Source organism: Odontesthes bonariensis, chromosome 6 (assembly GCF_027942865.1).
Source record: "Odontesthes bonariensis isolate fOdoBon6 chromosome 6, fOdoBon6.hap1, whole genome shotgun sequence".
Taxonomy (NCBI): domain Eukaryota; kingdom Metazoa; phylum Chordata; class Actinopteri; order Atheriniformes; family Atherinopsidae; genus Odontesthes; species Odontesthes bonariensis.
The window spans coordinates 30,438,195-30,458,350 of NC_134511.1; the positions used below are offsets into that span (position 1 = coordinate 30,438,195).

The 20,156-nt window shown below is 42.2% G+C and overlaps 1 protein-coding gene across 4 annotated transcripts in view; it reads right to left on the reverse strand.

The window, feature by feature from the left end:
- Positions 1-12,749, reverse strand: part of cux2b (cut-like homeobox 2b) — a 92,000-nt gene extending 79,251 nt beyond the window's left edge. For 2 of the 4 annotated variants that reach the window (XM_075468228.1, XM_075468225.1), the window contains exon 1: positions 12,649-12,749. In XM_075468228.1, coding sequence (XP_075324343.1) covers positions 12,649-12,711 — 63 coding nt within the window. In that variant the 5' untranslated portion in view covers positions 12,712-12,749. Of the gene's footprint in view, positions 1-11,944; positions 12,019-12,194; positions 12,394-12,648 lie in introns of those variants that run through there. The other 2 variants (XM_075468227.1, XM_075468226.1) reach the window with 2 other exon arrangements.
- Positions 12,750-20,156: the final 7,407 nt, after the last annotated feature.

Genomic DNA, 20,156 nt, shown 5'->3' on the forward strand with positions numbered 1-20,156 from the left:
CATGTATTTTCTACATGAAAATATCCTATAGTTGCAAGAAGTGAATATCATTTCCAAGAATATTTGTTTTGTCATCACATAGATTAATCTTTTTTAACATTGATAAATTGATTTAACCCAACCAGGAAAGGAGCTTATTGATTTTAGACAGCATTGCACCATTTGACCTTGTTTACTGAAACATTTGCCATTAGAAGGGGTCACTGTGTGAGCAACTCCATAATCTATACATATGATTTTAAATAAATTTTTTACAAGTGTGCTTTTGATTTAAACATTAGGTTAAGTTATTATAAGTCACAGCCATGTGGGAAAAGAAAGTTGTCATTCTCTCAATCCTAAGGCTACACATATCAGGATATAATATGAATAAAACATTTGGTTTTTACCTGGTCTGAAATTAGGCAAATACAACCTCAGATAAACAAAAACACTGTCATTATTCATTGAAGAGATCAAAAGTCAAAGTCCACCCTTACTGATCCATATCATTTAAAGAGTGTTAGGGCTACTTATCATATAAACCTGATTAATTGATCATCACCAAGTGTGAGCACCTCTATAAAAGCAGAAGTTTTGTCAGTTTGCTGGTCTGGAGCATTCAGGTGTGTGTTAACACACGAAAGACATCAGTAATGATCTTAGAGAAACAATTGTTGCTGCCCATCAATCTGGGAAGGGTTATAAGGCCATTTCCAAACTTTTTGGAGTCCATCATTCTACAGAGAGAAAGATTATTCACAAGTGGAAAACATTCAAGACAGCTGTCAATCTTCCCAGGAGTAGACGTCCCAGCAAGTTCACCCCAAGGTCAAAAACCCAAGAGCTACATCTCAGACTCTACAGGCCTCAGTCAGCATGTTAAATGTTAAAGTTCATTACAGCACAATTAGAAAAAGGCTGAACAAGTATGGCTTGTTTGGAAGGGTTGCAGGAGAAAGCCTCTTCTCTCTAAAAAGAACATGACAGCACAGCTCAGGTTTGTAAAGTTGCATCTGAACAAACCACAAGACTTCTGGAACAATCTCCTTTGGACAGACCAGACCAAAGTGGAGATGTTTGCTCATAATGCAGCACGTTTGGAGAAAACCAAACACAGCATATCAGCACAAACACCTCATACCAGCTGTCAAGCAGGGTGGTGGAGGGATGATGATTTGGGCTTGTTCTGCAGCCACAGGACCTGGGCACCTTGCAGTCATTGAGTCCACCATGAACTCCTCTGTATACCAAAGTATTCTATCTAGTGTCAAATGTGGGGCCATCTGTCCGACAGCTAAAGACTGGCTGAAACTGGGTCATCATCAGGACAATGATCCCAAACACAGCAGCAGATCTACAACAGAATGTCTGAAAAAGAAAAGAATCAAGGTGTTGCAATGGTCCAGTCAAAGTCCAGACCTCAACCTGACTGAAATGCTGTGGTGGGACCTTAAAGCTGGATTTATAGTTGACGTGTCGCTCACGGCGCAGCCGGGGCGTGACGTAAAAATGACGTTTCCGGCCTGGCGCGCGGCATGAAAAGGCGGCGCAATGCGTTGTTGTGCACCAGTCGAAATTTTTAACTTGGCGCGCCCGGAGAACGACAAACCGGATGGACCAACTCGAAAACAGGCTCACGGCTGACGGTTGTGTCATGTGAAATACTTTGTGCAATTATTTGTAAATAAATTATGTCGTTAGAAATTTGCTGTTGTTTCATTCACAGGTATTCATTGAGTATTAGCGCTATATGAAACCGATCTATTATTATTATTGTTGCATCCTGAAAGGTAACGATGTGTGTCCCAAGTGTCATTGAAGCACATTATTTCATAACAAACAAACCAGTGGTGGCTGCTGACTTTTAAAACAGGGGAAGCCCATATTACGCTTGGCTAAAAGCATGTCAACTACATTTGGTGTTGCTAACTGCTTAGCTGTGAGCATAGCCGCCATTGTGACAAAACTACTAGCTAACACGACAAACAAATGCACAACAGGAATATGATTGACACAACTTCTAAACAACAAGGATGTGTTTCTTATTTACAGCATAATATTTACAAAAGTGTATGTGTGTGAGGATGGAAATGGAAACGATGGGAAATGAGTGAAACTCCGACAGCACTTTCACAGACAACCAGTCTCTTTCGTATCCGCTTTGGGACTGAAGTTCCAGCGTGCTTCTCAACGCTTAAAAATTCGGCTGCCACAACATCTCTCATGATGGACAAACACTAACTCCAATCATCACGACACAGCCCCTGAAATTGACACGCCCACGTCTAATCTACCCCCAGAGACGCCGAGCAGCCTCGGAAGTGATGAGTTTTTGTCGATTTAGCCAATGATGACCTAGAATTGTAGAAAAAAACTTGACTCTCCCGCCCCTCCTCGAAGCCGGGCAGCCCTCGGCTCGGAAGCCTGGCTGTTAGTGGCGGCTTCATATCATGATTTCCTCAGTGAACGGTGGCGATTTCAGAACAAATCACTTCATTAAGCTACAGGACAACATGTTGTAGTTATGAAAGTAAATGCAGTATTGGGCATATCTTGTGTTTTGTGAATAACTGTTTTATCGTCAATTTAACATTGAAGATGTAGCAATTTCGCCAGAGAATGGGAGAGGCTGCCCGGCTTCCCCTGTTGTCTCTGAATAGCCGCGGCTGAAACAAACAAAGAAAAGGTAACACAATACACTTAAAAGTCCTATAGCAATATTCTAAGTACTATATCAGACTATGTTGTCAATGGTGAGAACACACCTATTGAAATTTCAACTTCTGCAGGCTCATCAACTAAGTAATGGGTGAGAATGCTCAGGAATTTGGAGGTAAGATGGGTGCCATCATGCCTATTGAAATTTAAACTTCTGCAGGCTCATCAGCTATTATGCAAGTAATCTTTCTCTTTCGTCGCCTTTTCGCCGGCAAGGTTCTAAGCAGCAGTATCATTGATGACAGTGCTACAGTGGCATCGTTTTCTTCTCCACTTTCGTCATTGTAGAGTAGTTAACGGTAACCTTCACGTAGCAGCGACACCTCTGTGACGGAGAAAATTGCAACTACTGGCGCATCGACTCGCGCCACTATAAATGGCCGGTACGAAACCGTGACGTCATCAACAGTTGCTGCAACCATGCTAGAGCCTTAAGACAGCTGTGCATAAACCAATTCTGCAAACCTCAATGAACTGAAGCAACGTTGGAAAGAAGAATGGGCCAAATGACATCTAATAATGTCAGTTCTACTTCAATAAATCACATTGCTAATCTAAGATTGTGTTTACCTCATTTTAAGACTATTTGAAATATAAAATATGTTGTATATAAGGAAACAAACACTCAAGAGATTCTCCATACCGTCATTGAAAAAACTGATAATATTCATATTTAACTAAAATATCACTTGTGAACTAAACACTCACGATACCGCATGTTCTTAAAAGGCTTTTCACTCTCCTCAGATCCTGGAAGTGATCCCACAAAGGATATTTGGAAGATGGGTATTTAAGGCAAGGCAAGGCAAGGCAAGGCAATTTTATTTGTAGAGCACAATTCGTACACAAGTGCTTTAATTTAAAAACCAGATGTGCACAAATGAGAAGCACTCTGAAGGAGAATTATTTCCTCATAATTCTGCCTACATATTGAGTCATAACTACACATAGTCAGCAGTTGCAGAGAGCTTCTGAACATTAAGTTTATGGGCTTCTCGTTATTTAACATGTTAGGGTCTCCCCACAGCCCAATGAAATTTTGATGGCAGTATTTGCAGCTAGTTTGTTAGCTCCTCAGTCCTACTCATGCAGATGCAAATGGGTAAGAGACGTCTCTCTGGGCAGGCCCACATTGAAAGATATTAGACTAACCCACCTTTCTGCACTGATGTAAATAAATATTCACAACTCATCTTCAAAAAGGTCTGGTAAGATTGTGTTGGACTTGCTGTGGCCTTGGTGGTCTGTTGTTGTTGTAGTAGCAGACATGCATGAGAGGTTAGACCCACCCTGGACGGGCTAGAGCCTGCAGTGCTGCAATGATCTGAGTTAGCCATTTACCGCCCTCCCCATCTGCATACAGTAAAAAGCAAACATTCCTGTAAATAAAGACGGCTGTCCAGCAACTGTCTTCCTAGCCACAAAGCTATTGACCGTAGTCAGATGCTCTGCTGATTAAAAATTGATCCATTTGAAAAATCTAATCAACTGAATAGGATTGTTTCATACGTGAGGTGGGGTTGTGTGTGTTTGCTGGAGGTTTGGATGGAAGGGGGGTGGGGGTGAGCAGCTGCTGACATGGAGGCAGACCTGTTATTAACCCCTGCACCTCCATGCAGCCCCCTGCACCCTGCTCTCCACTTCGCAATCCCCCCCGTGCCCCGGGACTAGACACGGCCCAGACGGTCTGAATTATTCAGTAGTCTGTGAGAGGCTCCGGCCACTTGGCCTATTAATGCCTGTGAGTAGAGGCTAGTGGCTCTAATGGGCAGTCCAGAAGAGCCCCAGTTCCCAGTGGACCAGAGAAGGGCTGCTAACGCTGGGCTGCAGGGGATGTGAGAGTGAACTCATCAGGGGCCGAGGTCGTGGCAGGTTAATGATGCCGCACGTCTAGACGGACGCTGAACTCACACCCTGACCAAAAGGAAGAGGGGGGATGGGGCTGGGATGCAATAATATTTTCTATATTTGAAGGAAAACCAACCCTCCAATATCAAGTCTTGGGACTTATTTATGAAAGAGGATCATTGTTGACTTTGACTATGATCACAATTGACTTGACAGAACAATGAATGTCTCCAAACCCGTTGATATAACAAGACGCCAGGACACGTTTTTGGTGGCACTGTTATGCTGATCACAGCTGGATCAAATTTACCTGTACAGACCTACTTTGATAACTCACAGCCCGTTATAATCATTGCACAAACAAACCCTACAGCTGGAGAGGGCCCTCAACTGCAGCACAAAGTCACTCAGTAATCAGGGCATCTCCCCAAGAGAGAAAGGGGCTGAAGCTCAGGGTGTGACTCTCATGTGGGAGTGACTCTGTTGCCACGTTATCACCTTGGTGATCACGTGAGTCCGCCTAGTGGCTCAAAGGGTGTAAACACAATAATAAACACCCCCTGAGAGCAGCACAGATGATCTGATCAACAACTATGCCGTGCATGATCTGTGCAGCATCTACCTGGAGGATTCATAATGGAGAAAGCTCTCAATGAGAAAGTAATCATTTTTAGCTACAACACTCAGTCATCATTTTCTGTGAGGACAAACACATTATGAAGTCCAGACAGAGAGGCAGAGGAAGGTATTCTGATTATCATGCTCTGGAGATTTACACACTCTAAGGCTTGATCAGCCCGATGAGGCGGAATGAGTTTATCCTTGGCCAGGTATGTGTTCTGGACTCCACCGACCAAATTTTACTGTACGAGGCCAACATCGCTGCCATGATTGCACCAAACCAAGGGCATGTTCAGAAGACTACAGAGGGGACATCGACACACCCAACCCCCATTTATACAAATGTGCTCTTCTCTCCTCACTCAAGGTGACCAAGCACATAATTCAAAGATCCGTGAGAGATGATCCCGATGGCCTCGTCCAATAGAGATTCAAAACAAGCCGGCAAAAACAGCCCCTTCAAAGAGAGAACCACATGCACAGAAAATGCTTGACTACAGCTAAAACTATATGCTTGCTTATTATACTAACTTGCAGTCTAAATATTGGCACTGCATTAATAGTCAGTTTGATCATTTCCATTCAGCACTATGCTGAGATGAAGTACTGTAAGGACAGAAATTCCTCTGAAGTCTGCACTGATCTCCTGCGGTCAAGAACCGAGGGGAATCCTAAGATTGTCCACTTCACAAAGGCTGACCACCATCCCCCAAAACTTTGCCAATTTCCGCATCTTTAGGCACATCTTCCTCCTGCCGCATACAGTAAAAGCTCAGAGCAATGTTTAGCTAAACCTGCTGGCCTACGTAGGCAGGGAGAGTCCCCAGAGGGCTGAACAATCAGACAATTTCAAGATCATGAAGCATTAAACCAATCCCGGCAGGGTACACTAATTAAACAGCCGAGCCCGGCACAGCCAACCAATCCCCACAGAGCAATTAAATCCATCCCCTCTAAAACACTGTGGAACCTGTCTGGGGAAAACTGCCGTGAAGCGAAAGAGCGAGAAAGAAGGAGATGCAGTGGGGAGGGGAGGAAAACATCATAAAATTCATCTGGAAAAAAAAAAAAAGAGAAAAACTATAAGGGGAATGCAGCATGAGGCTAACAAGGGAGACTGAAAAAGGGAAGAGTCTCAATTCAGTTCTTTGTTCTTTTCTCTATTCTTCCATTAACATTCAAAATGTTTCCTTTTGCTCTCAGTTGAGGAGGTAGGGGGTGTGTGCCACCACATTTAAATTCCAAAATAGTGACCCTGTTGCAAAAGTTGCATATTTAATTAAGAGTACAAGGTCTGGAGAGCACTCGTGAGACTGAACGGAAAGACAGAATAGCCTCAAGGCCTATATTACACACCAGCAGAGCTGCTAACACAGTTGCAAACCCTAATCAATACCCCAATGCCCTCCTATACAAAAGTAAATGAACAGGTGACAATGGAGACATGACATCACTGGGCTTTTCAGGGAACAACAAAGCCAAATAAACAGAGGGACAGGAGGGTTACTCTAGCTCCAATACCCCAAGGATTGTGTTACTATTTCTAATTGCTCATATCAATAATTGAGAATAAATAGAGCATTTTTCCTGTTTTTGAGTTGGGTAAATTCTCCAGTCTTATTTCTCCAATGTGTTTCTTGCATTTTGATGGTGTTGATGGCGAGCCGAGAACGCCAAAGTGGGTATGATGTGAGCCACAGCCACTGCAAACCAGAGGTGAGGACAGGGAGATAGACTTGCTCTTTCCTCCCCCGACTGAGGCGGTTTATAAATCACAGAGCCCAGCTTCATGTCTCCACTTCCTGTACCTCTCCATTAAAAATGATAAACTGTACCTCTTGAAGCCACTCGCTCGCTTTAGGGTCCCAGTCTGCACCTTCCTGGTGAAGAAGCAAGAGTGCGCCGCTCAGATTTATTCCATCCCCTCCCATTGTTAGGGATGAATAAGAGAGTAATTAACTGTGTGTGGGAGTAGCAGCTGCACAAAGACAAGACCGTCTAACACAACGAGCCTGATCCATCTGCTCGTGCTCCAACACACCTTTCGTATTATTTTGATAAATAAGAGCATATCTGCTTAGCAATAACAAATGCTGGTTTAATACTCAAAAGACCACCAAGAGGCCCTCCATCCTGGGTCTTCTCTCTTCCCGCTTAAATGAGGACAAATGGGCCTTACAAATCAGGAGCGTGCACAAGACTGCCATCCCTCCTGTCTAGTAAACATACACTGAGCAGTGACACATAATGAGAGTGGTGGAGATCCCAAAAGACAACCTGGAAAAGGTTAGTGAAGCATTGATCTCATGAGTGTGCCCTTCATACCGCGTTCATCTCACATAACACGACGACCACCGGCAGAACGCACAATCTACAAAGGTCTGGTGCTTTCGTTTTTATTGTGAAGGACCAAAATAAAAATGAACTACAAGGGAATAAAATACAGCAAGTGAAACCCTGCAACAAACAATTGAGGCATGTTAGGTAGAGAGACTGGGAGCCAGAGAGGAAGGATAGCAGGATTCGTAATAAGCCCAGTAAAATGAACACGAAAAGACTGGTGCATTCAGTACGTCTGCAGTGGCGTCAGACAGTCAAAACAAATAAAGCCAAGGCCGCAGTGGAGAAACGCAGCTCAATATGGACTTACTGGGAGGGGGACTGGATGTCAGCAGGGAAAGAGGACACAGTTTTATTCGTCATGCCGATGAGCTATTACCTCTCCCCTCCTGATGCTTCCGCCAGCTACACTGTGAAGGAAGAAGAGGCTGCCCTACCGCCACGGAGCCATCCTCCTGCACACTAATGTGTCCCTGAAGTTTTGTTAAAGCTGGTTATTTACTCCTGCAAAGCAATTGCTCCAGCCTTGGAGGCAGCAGAGAGGAGAACACGCTGGCGTTTCTTGCTATGTAGCACTATCAACTACCGGGGGGGGGGGGGTAGAAAAAACCCAGCAAGACTCAAAAATGACAAAAGTTGATGATCAATGCCAAGAAACGCATCAAACACTCGCACATCACTACTTGCAAGAACGTTTTCTGTCATTGAGTGTCTCATAAAAACCTGTAGGAATTTACCAAAAGTAGGAAGAGAGACCCCTCCAGCTTAGAAATGACAAAATGAAAGTCATAAAATGTTATTACTAACCATTTTTCACCCCGTTCCAGTCAATATAAACCATGTTGAAAATAGTCAAAAATGACTCTGGACTTCTTTTTTTGCTTAACGACGCAAAAGCAGTCACGAAATACTGTAGCTGCTCACTTTAAAGGACCGCCTATTTACCATTTTTCCAGTGATACATTTTATGAGCTGATCAAAGACCAAAATGTGTGATGTTTGGGAGCCGGAGATGCTAAACTCCGGCATTCTTGGTTTGAAAGAAACTTGCTGTAGCTGGAATATTTTTTTCAAAGCAACGGAACGAACACTGAAAACTGAAATCATCATGACAATTTGCAGCAGAGGAAACATCTCAAAATGTATATATCAAAAGGAAAGAGGAAAATATGTTTTTTTTTCTTATAAATTGTATGAACCAAATCTTTGCTATAACAGCTTTAATGACATCTCATGTCAACAATTGCTCACATAAACAGTATCATCGTCACAGCCGGGCTTATCAAACAGCAGCACATACAGTAGTCTACAAAAAGGAGCACAAGCCAGGCAAAATGATTGGATAGGTATGGAAATCAACTTGAAGGAAGGTCAAAGTGATTAAGCTGACATTAATGACAGGCCTAGTCTTCCTGTGAGAATGCTCACCGTAGATGTCTCTAAACCCATTTGTCATTCTGCTCCCAACGCCGAAGCATCTGCTTTGAAGTCTCTACCACTAATGCTACACAGGGAGGTTAAACAGCTTAATGCTCAAGTCTGTTTCACTCCTCTCACTCTCTAATGTTCCCGGCATTTTATGCAATGGGGTTACAGCTCCTGGATTTCACATCTCAATTTGCCCCAGATAGTCCTGTAAAAGCTCCCCTTCTTTCTTATTTGCTTTCTTGTCACTGTCAAAGGAAGAGAGGTGCAACCTGGAGGATGTGGGCACCGTGGCGAGCACGCCCCACCCATCCATTCCCAGAGTATAAAAATGTTTACATAGGATCTATCTATGAGTGGTTGAGGCTTCTACAACGGAACGCATCACTTATTATCCTGGAGATTTGAAAAGACCTGACAACAAAAGTCTTGAAAAATTAGATAATGAGCTCATATGGCCCTCTCAGTGGAGGTCAGCTTTAAATCCTTTTATGTCTCACAGTGTATGAATGAAACGATACAGTCATTACGATAAATAAAACAGGATCTGAGGCGCTGAGGACTCCCTTACTCTCCAGCAAAATGAGATTATACTGATGCATGTGACATTACCAAGATCAGCAAACAAATATATGAAAGCATGAATGAAACGGAGACAGAGACTGATTTTGACAGCCAATTTGAGATTGTAGTGTTGGTATGCGTGCGTGTGTGTGTGTGTGCGCGCGCATGTGTGTGTGTGTGTGTGTGTGTGTGTGTGTGTGTGTGTGGAGGAGCTACTGGCAAACAGCACACAGAGTAGGCTGGCAGCGGAGGCAGCCAGGCTCGCAGGCTGCAAAGCAATTTCACTGTTTGGCAATACTGTTGTCTCTGTGTGTGGATTAGAGCTGACACCAGTGCGACTGAGTCATGCTAAATGTAGTACAATCACAAGCTTTTGTTCCTGATATAAAACCCCAATGCCTCTCAGATTCATGAAAGAAAAACTGGAAACAAGCAACCGGTAACAAATAAGGGGAGCGGTATTTCGCCGTATTGCAACATGGTTTAAAACAACACAGCGATTAGAGTAACTCGTGGTGAAGGCACTCAGCCAAATTTGTTGAAGTCATCTGCTTTGATGATATCCAGTGAGTACATTTCCACCTCTTCCTCATCACCTGACTGTACCAAAGTTCCTACAGCCTGACTGCAGCCTCTCCAGCTAACACACAGGCCCGTGAGTTGTGAGTTGTGAGTTGCCTGGCAGGACCTGGCAGGACAGACCCTGACCCGTCCTTTTCATGCTCGCCCACGGAAATACCATCTGGCTGGTGTGAATGATTACCACAGCAACGGCCGGGTGACCTGCAGCCAGCGGGAACCAAGGTCACTCCACCTCAGCGCTTCACACTTTCCCTGCCCTCTTTTCATCAGCCGGCAGGTGAATTATTCATCCTGGGCAACTCATGGGCACAAATCCTCCCGCACAAACACTAAAAAACTGCACACTCAGTTTGCTGATATATAATAACTTATAATGAGTAAATAAATGCTTTGATGTGAACTGCTACAATGAATAGCTCACAGATGGGCTCAGATATAACAAGAGCAGAGCTCTATGTGGGTGTAGATGGCAAAACAGCTGTAATTTTACACTTCCAACCATGACTGAGTTAGAAATAAGTAGATTAATTGATTTCTGACACATGTCATAGAGGGTGTCTAATTCAAGCTGCAGGCATCTCTGCAACAAGAAGCCCGGGACATTTTTTTTTTTTTTAACCAGAGCTGCTGTCAGTGTGACAATGTGATAAAGCTCAAGTAGTGAATGTTTTAGAGTGAGAAAAACAGAAATTATAACAGGAAACTTGATTGTTTTTGCAACACAGCCACCAGATTCAACATGTGCATGTGTGCGGATGCTCAAACGAATTTTGAAAATCATTTTTTCAGACTGGACAAAGTCGCCACGTTCAGGGCATTTCATATCTATACATTTGCTTTTAAGCATGTTATTTTTCAACACACTGTTTTGTTTAAGTTAGCCAACTTAACTCTTTACTTATAGTTTTCAAAATTAATATGAACAATGTAAAAATTATCCAAAAGCCTTATGTGTGGAGGAATGATTTATCAACAAAGCCTCCAAAATAGATTTAGGCACTGCTTTCATCAGTGTGATCTATTCAACATGACAATAAAGGGATTTAGGACAGTTTTCTACTGGTATACTGATTCTGTTTTATTCATACGACTGTTCAATACTAACTGATGCTCACTGACTGGAGTCTACCCTTTTATTTCTTTAATAATATACCACTACAACACTGCTCATGACACTGGCTCAGGCATCCTAAAGGGGCAGCTCAGATTTATCTACGAGGCAACTGAGTCAGACTTATTTACTTTTTCTATTAAAAAAATGCATGTGTGCATAAATCTCACAGTCCTATGAAGCCGGGCTGAAGCGGGATGGGAGCCAGCATAGAGGACACAACAACAACAGTGGATCCCAGCCTGGATGAGAGGAAGGTCCAGCGGCTGGGAGCCGGAATAACACCCGACCTGCACAAGACAAGCCAGAGCCACCAGGTCTGATTCCTGCTCCTCGGTCTGCTTTTCGGTGGGAGCCGGACTGCCACGCTGCTGTCATCTCTCATGTTACAGAACATCAGTCAAACGGCAGAGACGGTGCCCTTGCGCCGGCTGAGGCTGATTTACAAACATTAGCGGGGAATACAATTACACAGCCCCCCCGGCCGAGCAGCCCTATGCGGCTTCAGGAGAGATAGAGGAAAGGATGGGGTGGTGGGTGGTGGTACTGGGGGTGGGAGTGGACACTAAAACCAGCGTTTAGCTTTTACAACCTTATTCCAGCCTTTAAGCATATAGCCTGTCAGCATTGTGGTTTATAAATGCAACTTTCAGCTGAGTGGGTGAAGCTATGGGCTGCGGAGCTGAGATGCTATTTAATGGTACAGCCTAAATGTGCACGTTATTATGGCCGTCATACAAACAAACTGCTCACCTGCCACATTATCCACGCTATTATTCAGAGACATTTTGATGCCAGCTACTGTAAGACTCCAGCATTTAAAGAGAATAAATAAAAAGCTTGATGAGGCTGCCTAAACACACAGTCTGCACATTTTTCCATCTTAAAATGTCCGAGCACAGCGGCTATAACGTCCTAGAAATAAACTTTCAGACTCACAAATAACTTCCCAACATGCGAATCCTTCAAGGTAGAAAAAAAATAAACAGATAAAGATTTGTACCATTGCCAAAATGCAAGATGCAGCTGCAACGCAACGACCGTCGCATAAAACATTAAGCTGGGCGAAAAAAGTTACGGTCTACGTCCAAGAACGGCGATTCGGAGGCGCATTAAAAGTTTCCGGACACGTCTAAGTACGGCGGTGCTCGTCTCTGACAATAAAGAGTGAAATAAAACAGAAAAGCAAACGCGTGGAAACATCAGTGCTGTCCGCGGTGCTGATCCCAGATCCGTGTGGCTAACACAGAGCCTGTGCAGCTCCGCGGTCGCTCCACCGCTGATCAATGATTGAACTGAACAAAGGCAGAACAGGGATCAATTTCTAATAACTATCAATGCAAACGCCGCCAGCTTTCGTCTCGCATTCACCCCAAAACGACTTAACACACACCAGAGCACAGTCACAAGACACACCGCTGGAAAAATACGCCGAGAAAGGTGAGAATAGCACTAACCTGAAGCCGCCGTAGATCAAATTTCTTCCAATATTGAAACATCGATCCTACATCGGCGGCCATCTTGGGGGATATTGAGGAGATTTTTTTCAGCGGCTGCAATAAATATGTGGGCTGGATTCCCCCTCGTTAAACAACGTTTACGATCACCGGTCCCACTTGCTTTTTCTTTTTTTTTTTTTCTTTAAGAAAAGTAACCAACAGACTTAAAAAAAAGAGTCCATCGATGTGTTTGACAAGTCTGCCAACGTGCTTTTGTTTTTCTTACATGGGAAGTAAGATTGCAGAAAAAAATATTAAAAAGTGGACAGTATTTTTGGCGAGCTGCCTCCCACCTTCTTAGAAAATTTAAAGAGTATCCCAGGCTCCGTCCGCAACATTAACTGGACAGTTGCACTTGATTTTGCTTTGGCAAAGTTATCAATACTGACGTAAAGCCCGAAGTTGATCAATACCGTCTGGAAAAGAGAATGAGATGATGTGTAGATTAGTAGAGTTCTGGGAATTTGGCCAAGCCTACTTTTTGGCGTGTTTATTGTAGGATGACATGGAATATTATAATTAGAGGCAGAGTAGCAAATTAGAATAGGCTAGATTATCAATAGATGTAGTGAACTAGGATGTCACTTAGTCTTAGCAAATAAGACAAATTATTACACCAAATGTTAAATTGTGAGTATGTGAAAGGAATGTTACACTAATACTTGAAATTATTAAAGGTAATATTTCCCTTTTCTAATGCTTGACAAGACTTAAACACAACTATTTTCTTGATTAAATTTCTTGATTCTGTCTGTCTTGATTTTGTCTGTATGTTGTAATGTATATATTTTATGATTTTTGTGGATATATGTTGTTACAATCAAAGGCAGAGTACCAGATTAGAATAGGCTAGATGTCACTTAATCTTAGCAAATAAGACAAAATGTTAAACAAAATGTTAAATTGTGAGTATGTGAAAGGAATTTTACACTAATACTTGAAATAAGATGCCATAAAAAAAGTAATATTTCCCTTTTCTAATGCTTGACAAGACGCAAATACAACTATTTTCTTAGTTAAACATGTCATATGTTGTCTATATGTTGTAATGTACATATTTTATGATTTTTGTGGATACAGTTTGGTCATAACTTGACTAAGAAATTCTTTGTCAGGCTCAAACGTAGACTGGAGCTAAATGAAAGTTACATTTTATTTAAAAATGCTTGGTTTGACAGTGCACAGCTCAGTTAAATTGTGCCAAAATTGTCTGCGTCTGACTTAATAAAGCATGAGGTTGCTCTTTGTCCACTTAAAGTAACTAATTTCTTTGGTCAAAGAGCACACTGTGCGGCTGTGCAGCTCCAACTCTGGTACCAGGTGCTCCCCCTGCTGACACCACACAGTCAGGAGTTATGTGCACATGGGCACTGTGTGATTTCCGCCATTAATTATCCTGCATACACTTACATATAAGTGAAAGTATCCATCAAAACCGATGGCTTGCATCACGTTCCACCCATCGATCGCTGTGCACGTGCCTCAGAGTAGCTCCTCGTTGATATTCCATATGAAAATCATTCCCAGGTGGAAAATAATATTCTCATGAGTCATATTCTAAGCCCCTCAAGGGACAGTGACATATACCTCTACCACAGAGAAACACCCAAGGGGAAAGTGAAGGAAGATTATTAAAAGTTTTGCTTATTGCAATTTATTTATGGCTCTAGGGTGAGACTTGGATTCAGATGTAATGAGTCAAGTCAAGTCAGTTTTATTTATGCCCGTTTAAAACAACAGAAGTTTATCCAACGTGCTCTCCATCTGGGACAAATAAATACAAGGAAGGTATAATGTGTCAGGAAAGCTTTTAGATTTTTTTAAACTCACTGAGGTATGAGTATGATAACTGATAACACATGAGAAATAATATCAGTCGCCTATTTGGTAATTTCAAATCGCCATAATCTAAAGTGTTGCATTCATTATTAAACACCTGAACAGAGAAGTTGTGATCAGTGCTTTACGTTAATGTGAAAAAGAAAGTACATCCTCTTTCATTTTGTGAGAGTTTATGCATGAGGCTGTTGTAAAAATGTCAGACTACTCGAACGACAGCACACGACATGTTGCACCAGGTCATTATTTATTCAGCAAAAACAGCTTCAACCAAAATGTACAAACAGCGTTTGAAAAAAAGTCCACCCCATGATCCAGTATCTTGTAGAACCGCCTTTAGCAGCAGTAACTAAAAGTAATGGTTTTCTTTATGATGTTATCAGTCTTTCACATAATTTTGGCCCACTGTTCTTTCCAACGTTGCTTCAGTTAATTGGGGTTTGCAGGATTGGTCTATGCACAGCTCTCTTAAGGTCCCACCACAGCATTTCAGTCAGGTTGAGGTCTGGACTTTGACTGGACCATTGCAACACCTTGATTCTTTTCTTTTTCAGACATTCTGTTGTAGATTTGCTGCTGTGTTTGGAATCATTGTCCTGTTGATGAGTCAGTTTCAGCCAAGCTTTAGCTGTCAGACAGATGGCCTCACATTTGACTCTAGAATACTTTGGTATACAGAGGAGTTCATGGTGGACTCAATGGCCCTCATTTATCAAGCCGTCGTAGAAAGCATCGTTGATATGAGCGGAGAACTCGTCGTACGCAGAGGCTCAAGTGAGATTTACAGAACATGCGTACCACACCAATCCCATCGTAAGACCGAGCGGCTGTTGATAAATCCGGCGGCTGAAATCCATCGTAATTATCCTAATCACGCCTTCTACAAAAGGGGGTTGAGAGGCCCACCTTTGCGACATGGATAGACGAAAGGCGGCAAAGAAACGCTGTCAACGCTGTAAATCGCAGACCGGACGAGTTATGTATTTTCCCCTACTGTGATGGTCAATAAAATGTGATAAACTCCAGATTAAATGAAATCTAAAATTGAACGATGTTTTACTTTTTCTCCAATAAGATCAGGAAGAAGTGGTCCGATATGAAATTGGCCACAAAAAAGGTCGCAGAATCGCTGAATAAGTTCCTCTCTCCTCCTGAGCGCTCTTGGCTGTGCAGGCTGGTGGTAGGGATCTCTGGGTACGGGGTCCTCTGGATGTACATCTGGAAATGGCATTCCATTTTTTTGGGCAATGTATGGAGAACCCCGCATGCAATAATAATATTGCATACCTTTTCGGGCGTATGTAGAAGGGTTCCCCCCGCAGCCGAGAGACAGATCCACCTGCCCTTTAGGAGCCCTAACCTCTCCACAGTGCGCAGTGTTGAAGCGCCTCTCCTGTTCGGTGTGAGGGTGCGCGGTTGAATAATGAGCCATCACTCTTCCAATTACGGAGTTGTACTTGTTTAATTTATTTAATTTGCGTTTATGTTTATATTTATGTTGAAGTCAAATAAAACATGGGCCTTCTTTGAAGTGATAAGTCTGTAATTTTAACCAAGGGATTTGTTGCGACTCATGAGGCACGCACTAGTGACGCTGCTGTTTATGTATGCTATTGCAGTCACCGCAAGTCAAAATGGAAAAGTGCGTACACGCCCTCAGACCTGTCGTGGCGATTTCATCTTTCCTGCGCTCACGATGGATTTGATAAATGCCAACCTTTGCGCAGAAAAGAACGTACGCACGACCTACGCATGTTTTTCGTCTTACGCAAGTTTGATAAATGAGGGCCAATGACTGCAAGGTGCCCAGGTCCTGGGGCTACAGAACAAGCCCAAATCATCAGCCCTCCACCACCGTGCTTGACAGCTGGTATGAGGTGTTTGTGCTGATATGCTGTGTTTGGTTTTCTCCAAACGTGCTGCTGTGCATTATGACCAAACATCTCCACTTTGGTCTGGTCTGTCCAAAGGACATTGTTCCAGAAGTCTTGTGGTTTGCTCAGAGGCAGCTTTGCTGTGCTGCCATGTTCGAGAAAAACATGTTAGAGAAAAGAGGCTTTCTCCTGCAACCCTTCCAAGCAAGCAGTACGTGTTCAGTCTTATTCTAATTGTACTGTCATGAACTTTAACATTTAACATGCTAACTGAGGCTTGTAGAGTCTGAGATGTAGCTCTTGGGTTTTTGACCTTGGGATGAACTTGCTGGGACGTCCACTCATGGAAAGATTGACAGCTGTCTTGAATGTTTTCCACTTGTGAATAATCTTTCTCTCTGTACAATGATGGACTCCAAATAGTTTGGAAATGGCCTTATAACACTTACCAAATTGAAGAGAACGATTGATGAGAACAGTTGCTACTCTCAAATTATTCATGATGTCTTTCCACCTTGACATTGTGTTAACACACACCTGAATGCTCCAGACCAGCAAACTGACAAAACTCCTGCTTTTATAAAGGTGCTCACCCTTACTGATGATCAATTAATTAAGTTTATCAAATTAGTACCACCTGACTGCTGTGGAAGCAATGAGGGTGGATATGTTTTTTTTTTTACACAAATCTTCTGCAATTAAGCTCGGTTTTGTTAAATAAATAATTGACATGGTGTGATGTGTCACGTGTCGTCGTTCATCTGAGGTCGTATTTACCTATTTTAAGACCCTGATAACGATGATTTTTTTTAATGATGTGCTCATATGAACAGTCTTCTTTCTTTTTTCTACAGCTGTGTCTGCATTTTGAGACAACAAAATTGTTTCCAATTGTAGAAAAACTGTCTTAGTCACACACAAATCGTAAAGAGTAACACTGAACAGACTGAAGCTCTGCTCGAGGACACCTCAGTGAGCGAAGACTTCTGTTTTCTTTGATTGAACCTTTCGCCTTGTCTGTCTCTGCCCACATTAAGATAATTATTTGGACTCACAGACAGGAACACCGTGTTCTGTTTCAACAGGAATGAAGAGCGCCCTGGCTTTGCAGGGACCCAGGTGGGACTTAAACCCTCAATCTCCGCTCCCAGACTGCGATGCCTTGTCTATCACATGCCTGAATCTACGCTTAGCCTTTTGAAAAATAGCTTAATCTAATGGCTTCGGTCGACCCTTTACTTCTGAATATAATCTTGACCTCACATTTACAGCCCTCATCAACAAAGCACAGCGGGACTCTTCCAGTAACCTTGTCACCCCATTCAAATGAATGCATTACTCTAAAAAAGCTAATCTAAAAGGCTGTGAATGGTTATGTAAAATGAGGACTGTGTACACAGAGGGGAAATCTTAAAGAGCATTTAGAGCATTTGTTTGGATGAGGTCACAGAAGGAGGGTTTTCAAATTACTGTGTCTCATTAGAATTGCTGACAGTAGTTATTCACTTGAATCTTGTATTTGTTATTAATTATATAGCAATTTAAGGTGTAAAGAGTAATAGGCCTACCTAATCACATTTCCACTAACAAAGTATCCCCTGCTTTGGTTATTTTAAGTGTCTTTAAGCATGGATATCATGCTCTCTTAGACCCACTATGCTATCATCCAAGGGAAATATTTCTGTATAATTTTGCATAAACTTGGTGTAACCAAAATTCCCCTTTTTAAAAATTGTTTTAACTGCACTTTTACAGTTATCATTATCAAGTGAAAAGCTTAAAAATCTTTAAACATCAATCATATTCACATGTATTGCCAACTGAGCTCTAAGTGGGAGCCAGCTCGAGTCTTTGTAACTTCAAATATATGCACATTTATCTTTTATTAAACCTCATTTCAACCTAGCAAACATCTAATTCCAGAGAACAACCTGAGATCTGTGTTACTTAACTTTTGTTGGCATTTAGGTGTAAACAGCTCAGCTATTACGAGGGAGTTTATGCAAAAAAACATCATCATTGAGTATTTCTTTACTCTGCAAATAAGCGTGTAATGAACCACCACAATGCACCTGCACTTTGATTGTATTAGAATAATATTTAACTCCGTCAGGTGATTAGTGGACCATATAAAGGTTTAATAAGTTATTCATTGGAAAATGTGATAATGTCTTGCAATTTTTATGAATCAAAATTACATCAACGTATTTAAACACCTCATTTGGTGCGTGAAGCAGATGATTTCTAGAGCGATTCTGTAGGAAATTGAATTTATCTCAAGGTAACGCACAGGTAGAAAATTATTTCTGGGACTATTCATCAAATTAAGACGACAATGTAGAAACAGCAATGAGGCAATTTAGTGTTGGCAGGATTGTTTGGATGTTAAATGTTGTGGGTCTCTGGCACTATCTACTGGACAAAATGGGAAAATGAACCGTCAAAGAAATGAGGAGGGAGTCTGCACTCTGATGAAACAGAGACTCCACTCCATCGGTCGTACAACGGTGCGACAAATCAAAGAAAACTTAAATCCTTGACCCCAACCGTGGGAAAATACGCTGGCTATGACATGCCATCGGGGGCTTTGGCTTATATGATTTGTGTCCACTAAGGAAGAGTAACTGGAAATTAATACTCACCTTTATCTTGGAGTGAAACATTTCTATCATGATGAGAATGGTGTCTTCCAGGATGACAATGCCTGCATCCACAGGGCATAAGCTGTCCCTGAGGGGTTTGATGGGCATGAATATGATGAGAATACAGTCACCAGATAAAAAAAAAACTGAAGATTTAGGACCAAACTGCTCGACTAGGCATCAAAACATGAATTGAGAGAAATGTTTTGGGGACAAATCATGTTCCTTTCCTTCAGAAGAGTTATAGAGACATAGTGAAATAATCCTAGGGTGCTTTTAAGCTGTTCTGTTGATATGCAATAGCTCAACACCTCACTAAGGTACTTTTCTTTTCATGTGTCACCCACCTGTAAATGCTAACTATATGGTCAAATTCTGTCCAGTGTGCTTAAGTGCAGACTTGCAATATGACAGGTTTTGAAACTTGCCTGTTTCTGATCTATAAATCACATCAAAGGTGTAACTAGTATGTAAATTACATACGTAAAACCAACCAAAAAAGGTGCGTAGTCCTATAAAATGGATATCTATTTAGATTTTTTAAAAAATGACCTCTATTCTATTTAAAAACATGTTGAAAATGCTTTTGCGGTACATAGCTGTGGAATGCAGCTTAGTTGGACTGGGATCAGGTGACTGTATTAAGCCCGATGGGCCCTGCTCAATGCTGTCCAATGAGTTTTGATCCACCTTCAGTACTCCGCATTCATCATGTTGCTTCCATCAGCTGTGAGCAGCAGTAAATGCCTGCGTGCACATACATGCCCATGCTATAATACAGGCACCACTAGGTTTGACAGATGAAGCTGTGCTTAGGCTCAGGGGCTGACTCCACACACCCATACACACGTTTTCCTTTTCAGTCACTTGGCAGAGATAAATTTCAACACAATTAGACAATAAAACCTTGATTTGTTGGGTTTTTTTGTCCATCTTCTTCCCTTGCATGGTCACATCTGAGCTCCTCGTATCGACAAAGCGCCCCACCTCAGTCTAAATGTCAGTTCTCCACTACATGTGAACTCTTTGATGGATGAACTTCAAACGTCACACCGCCAATAAATATGTACACTGCAATTGCTTTTGATCCCTCTAAATATGGGCCGCGTGT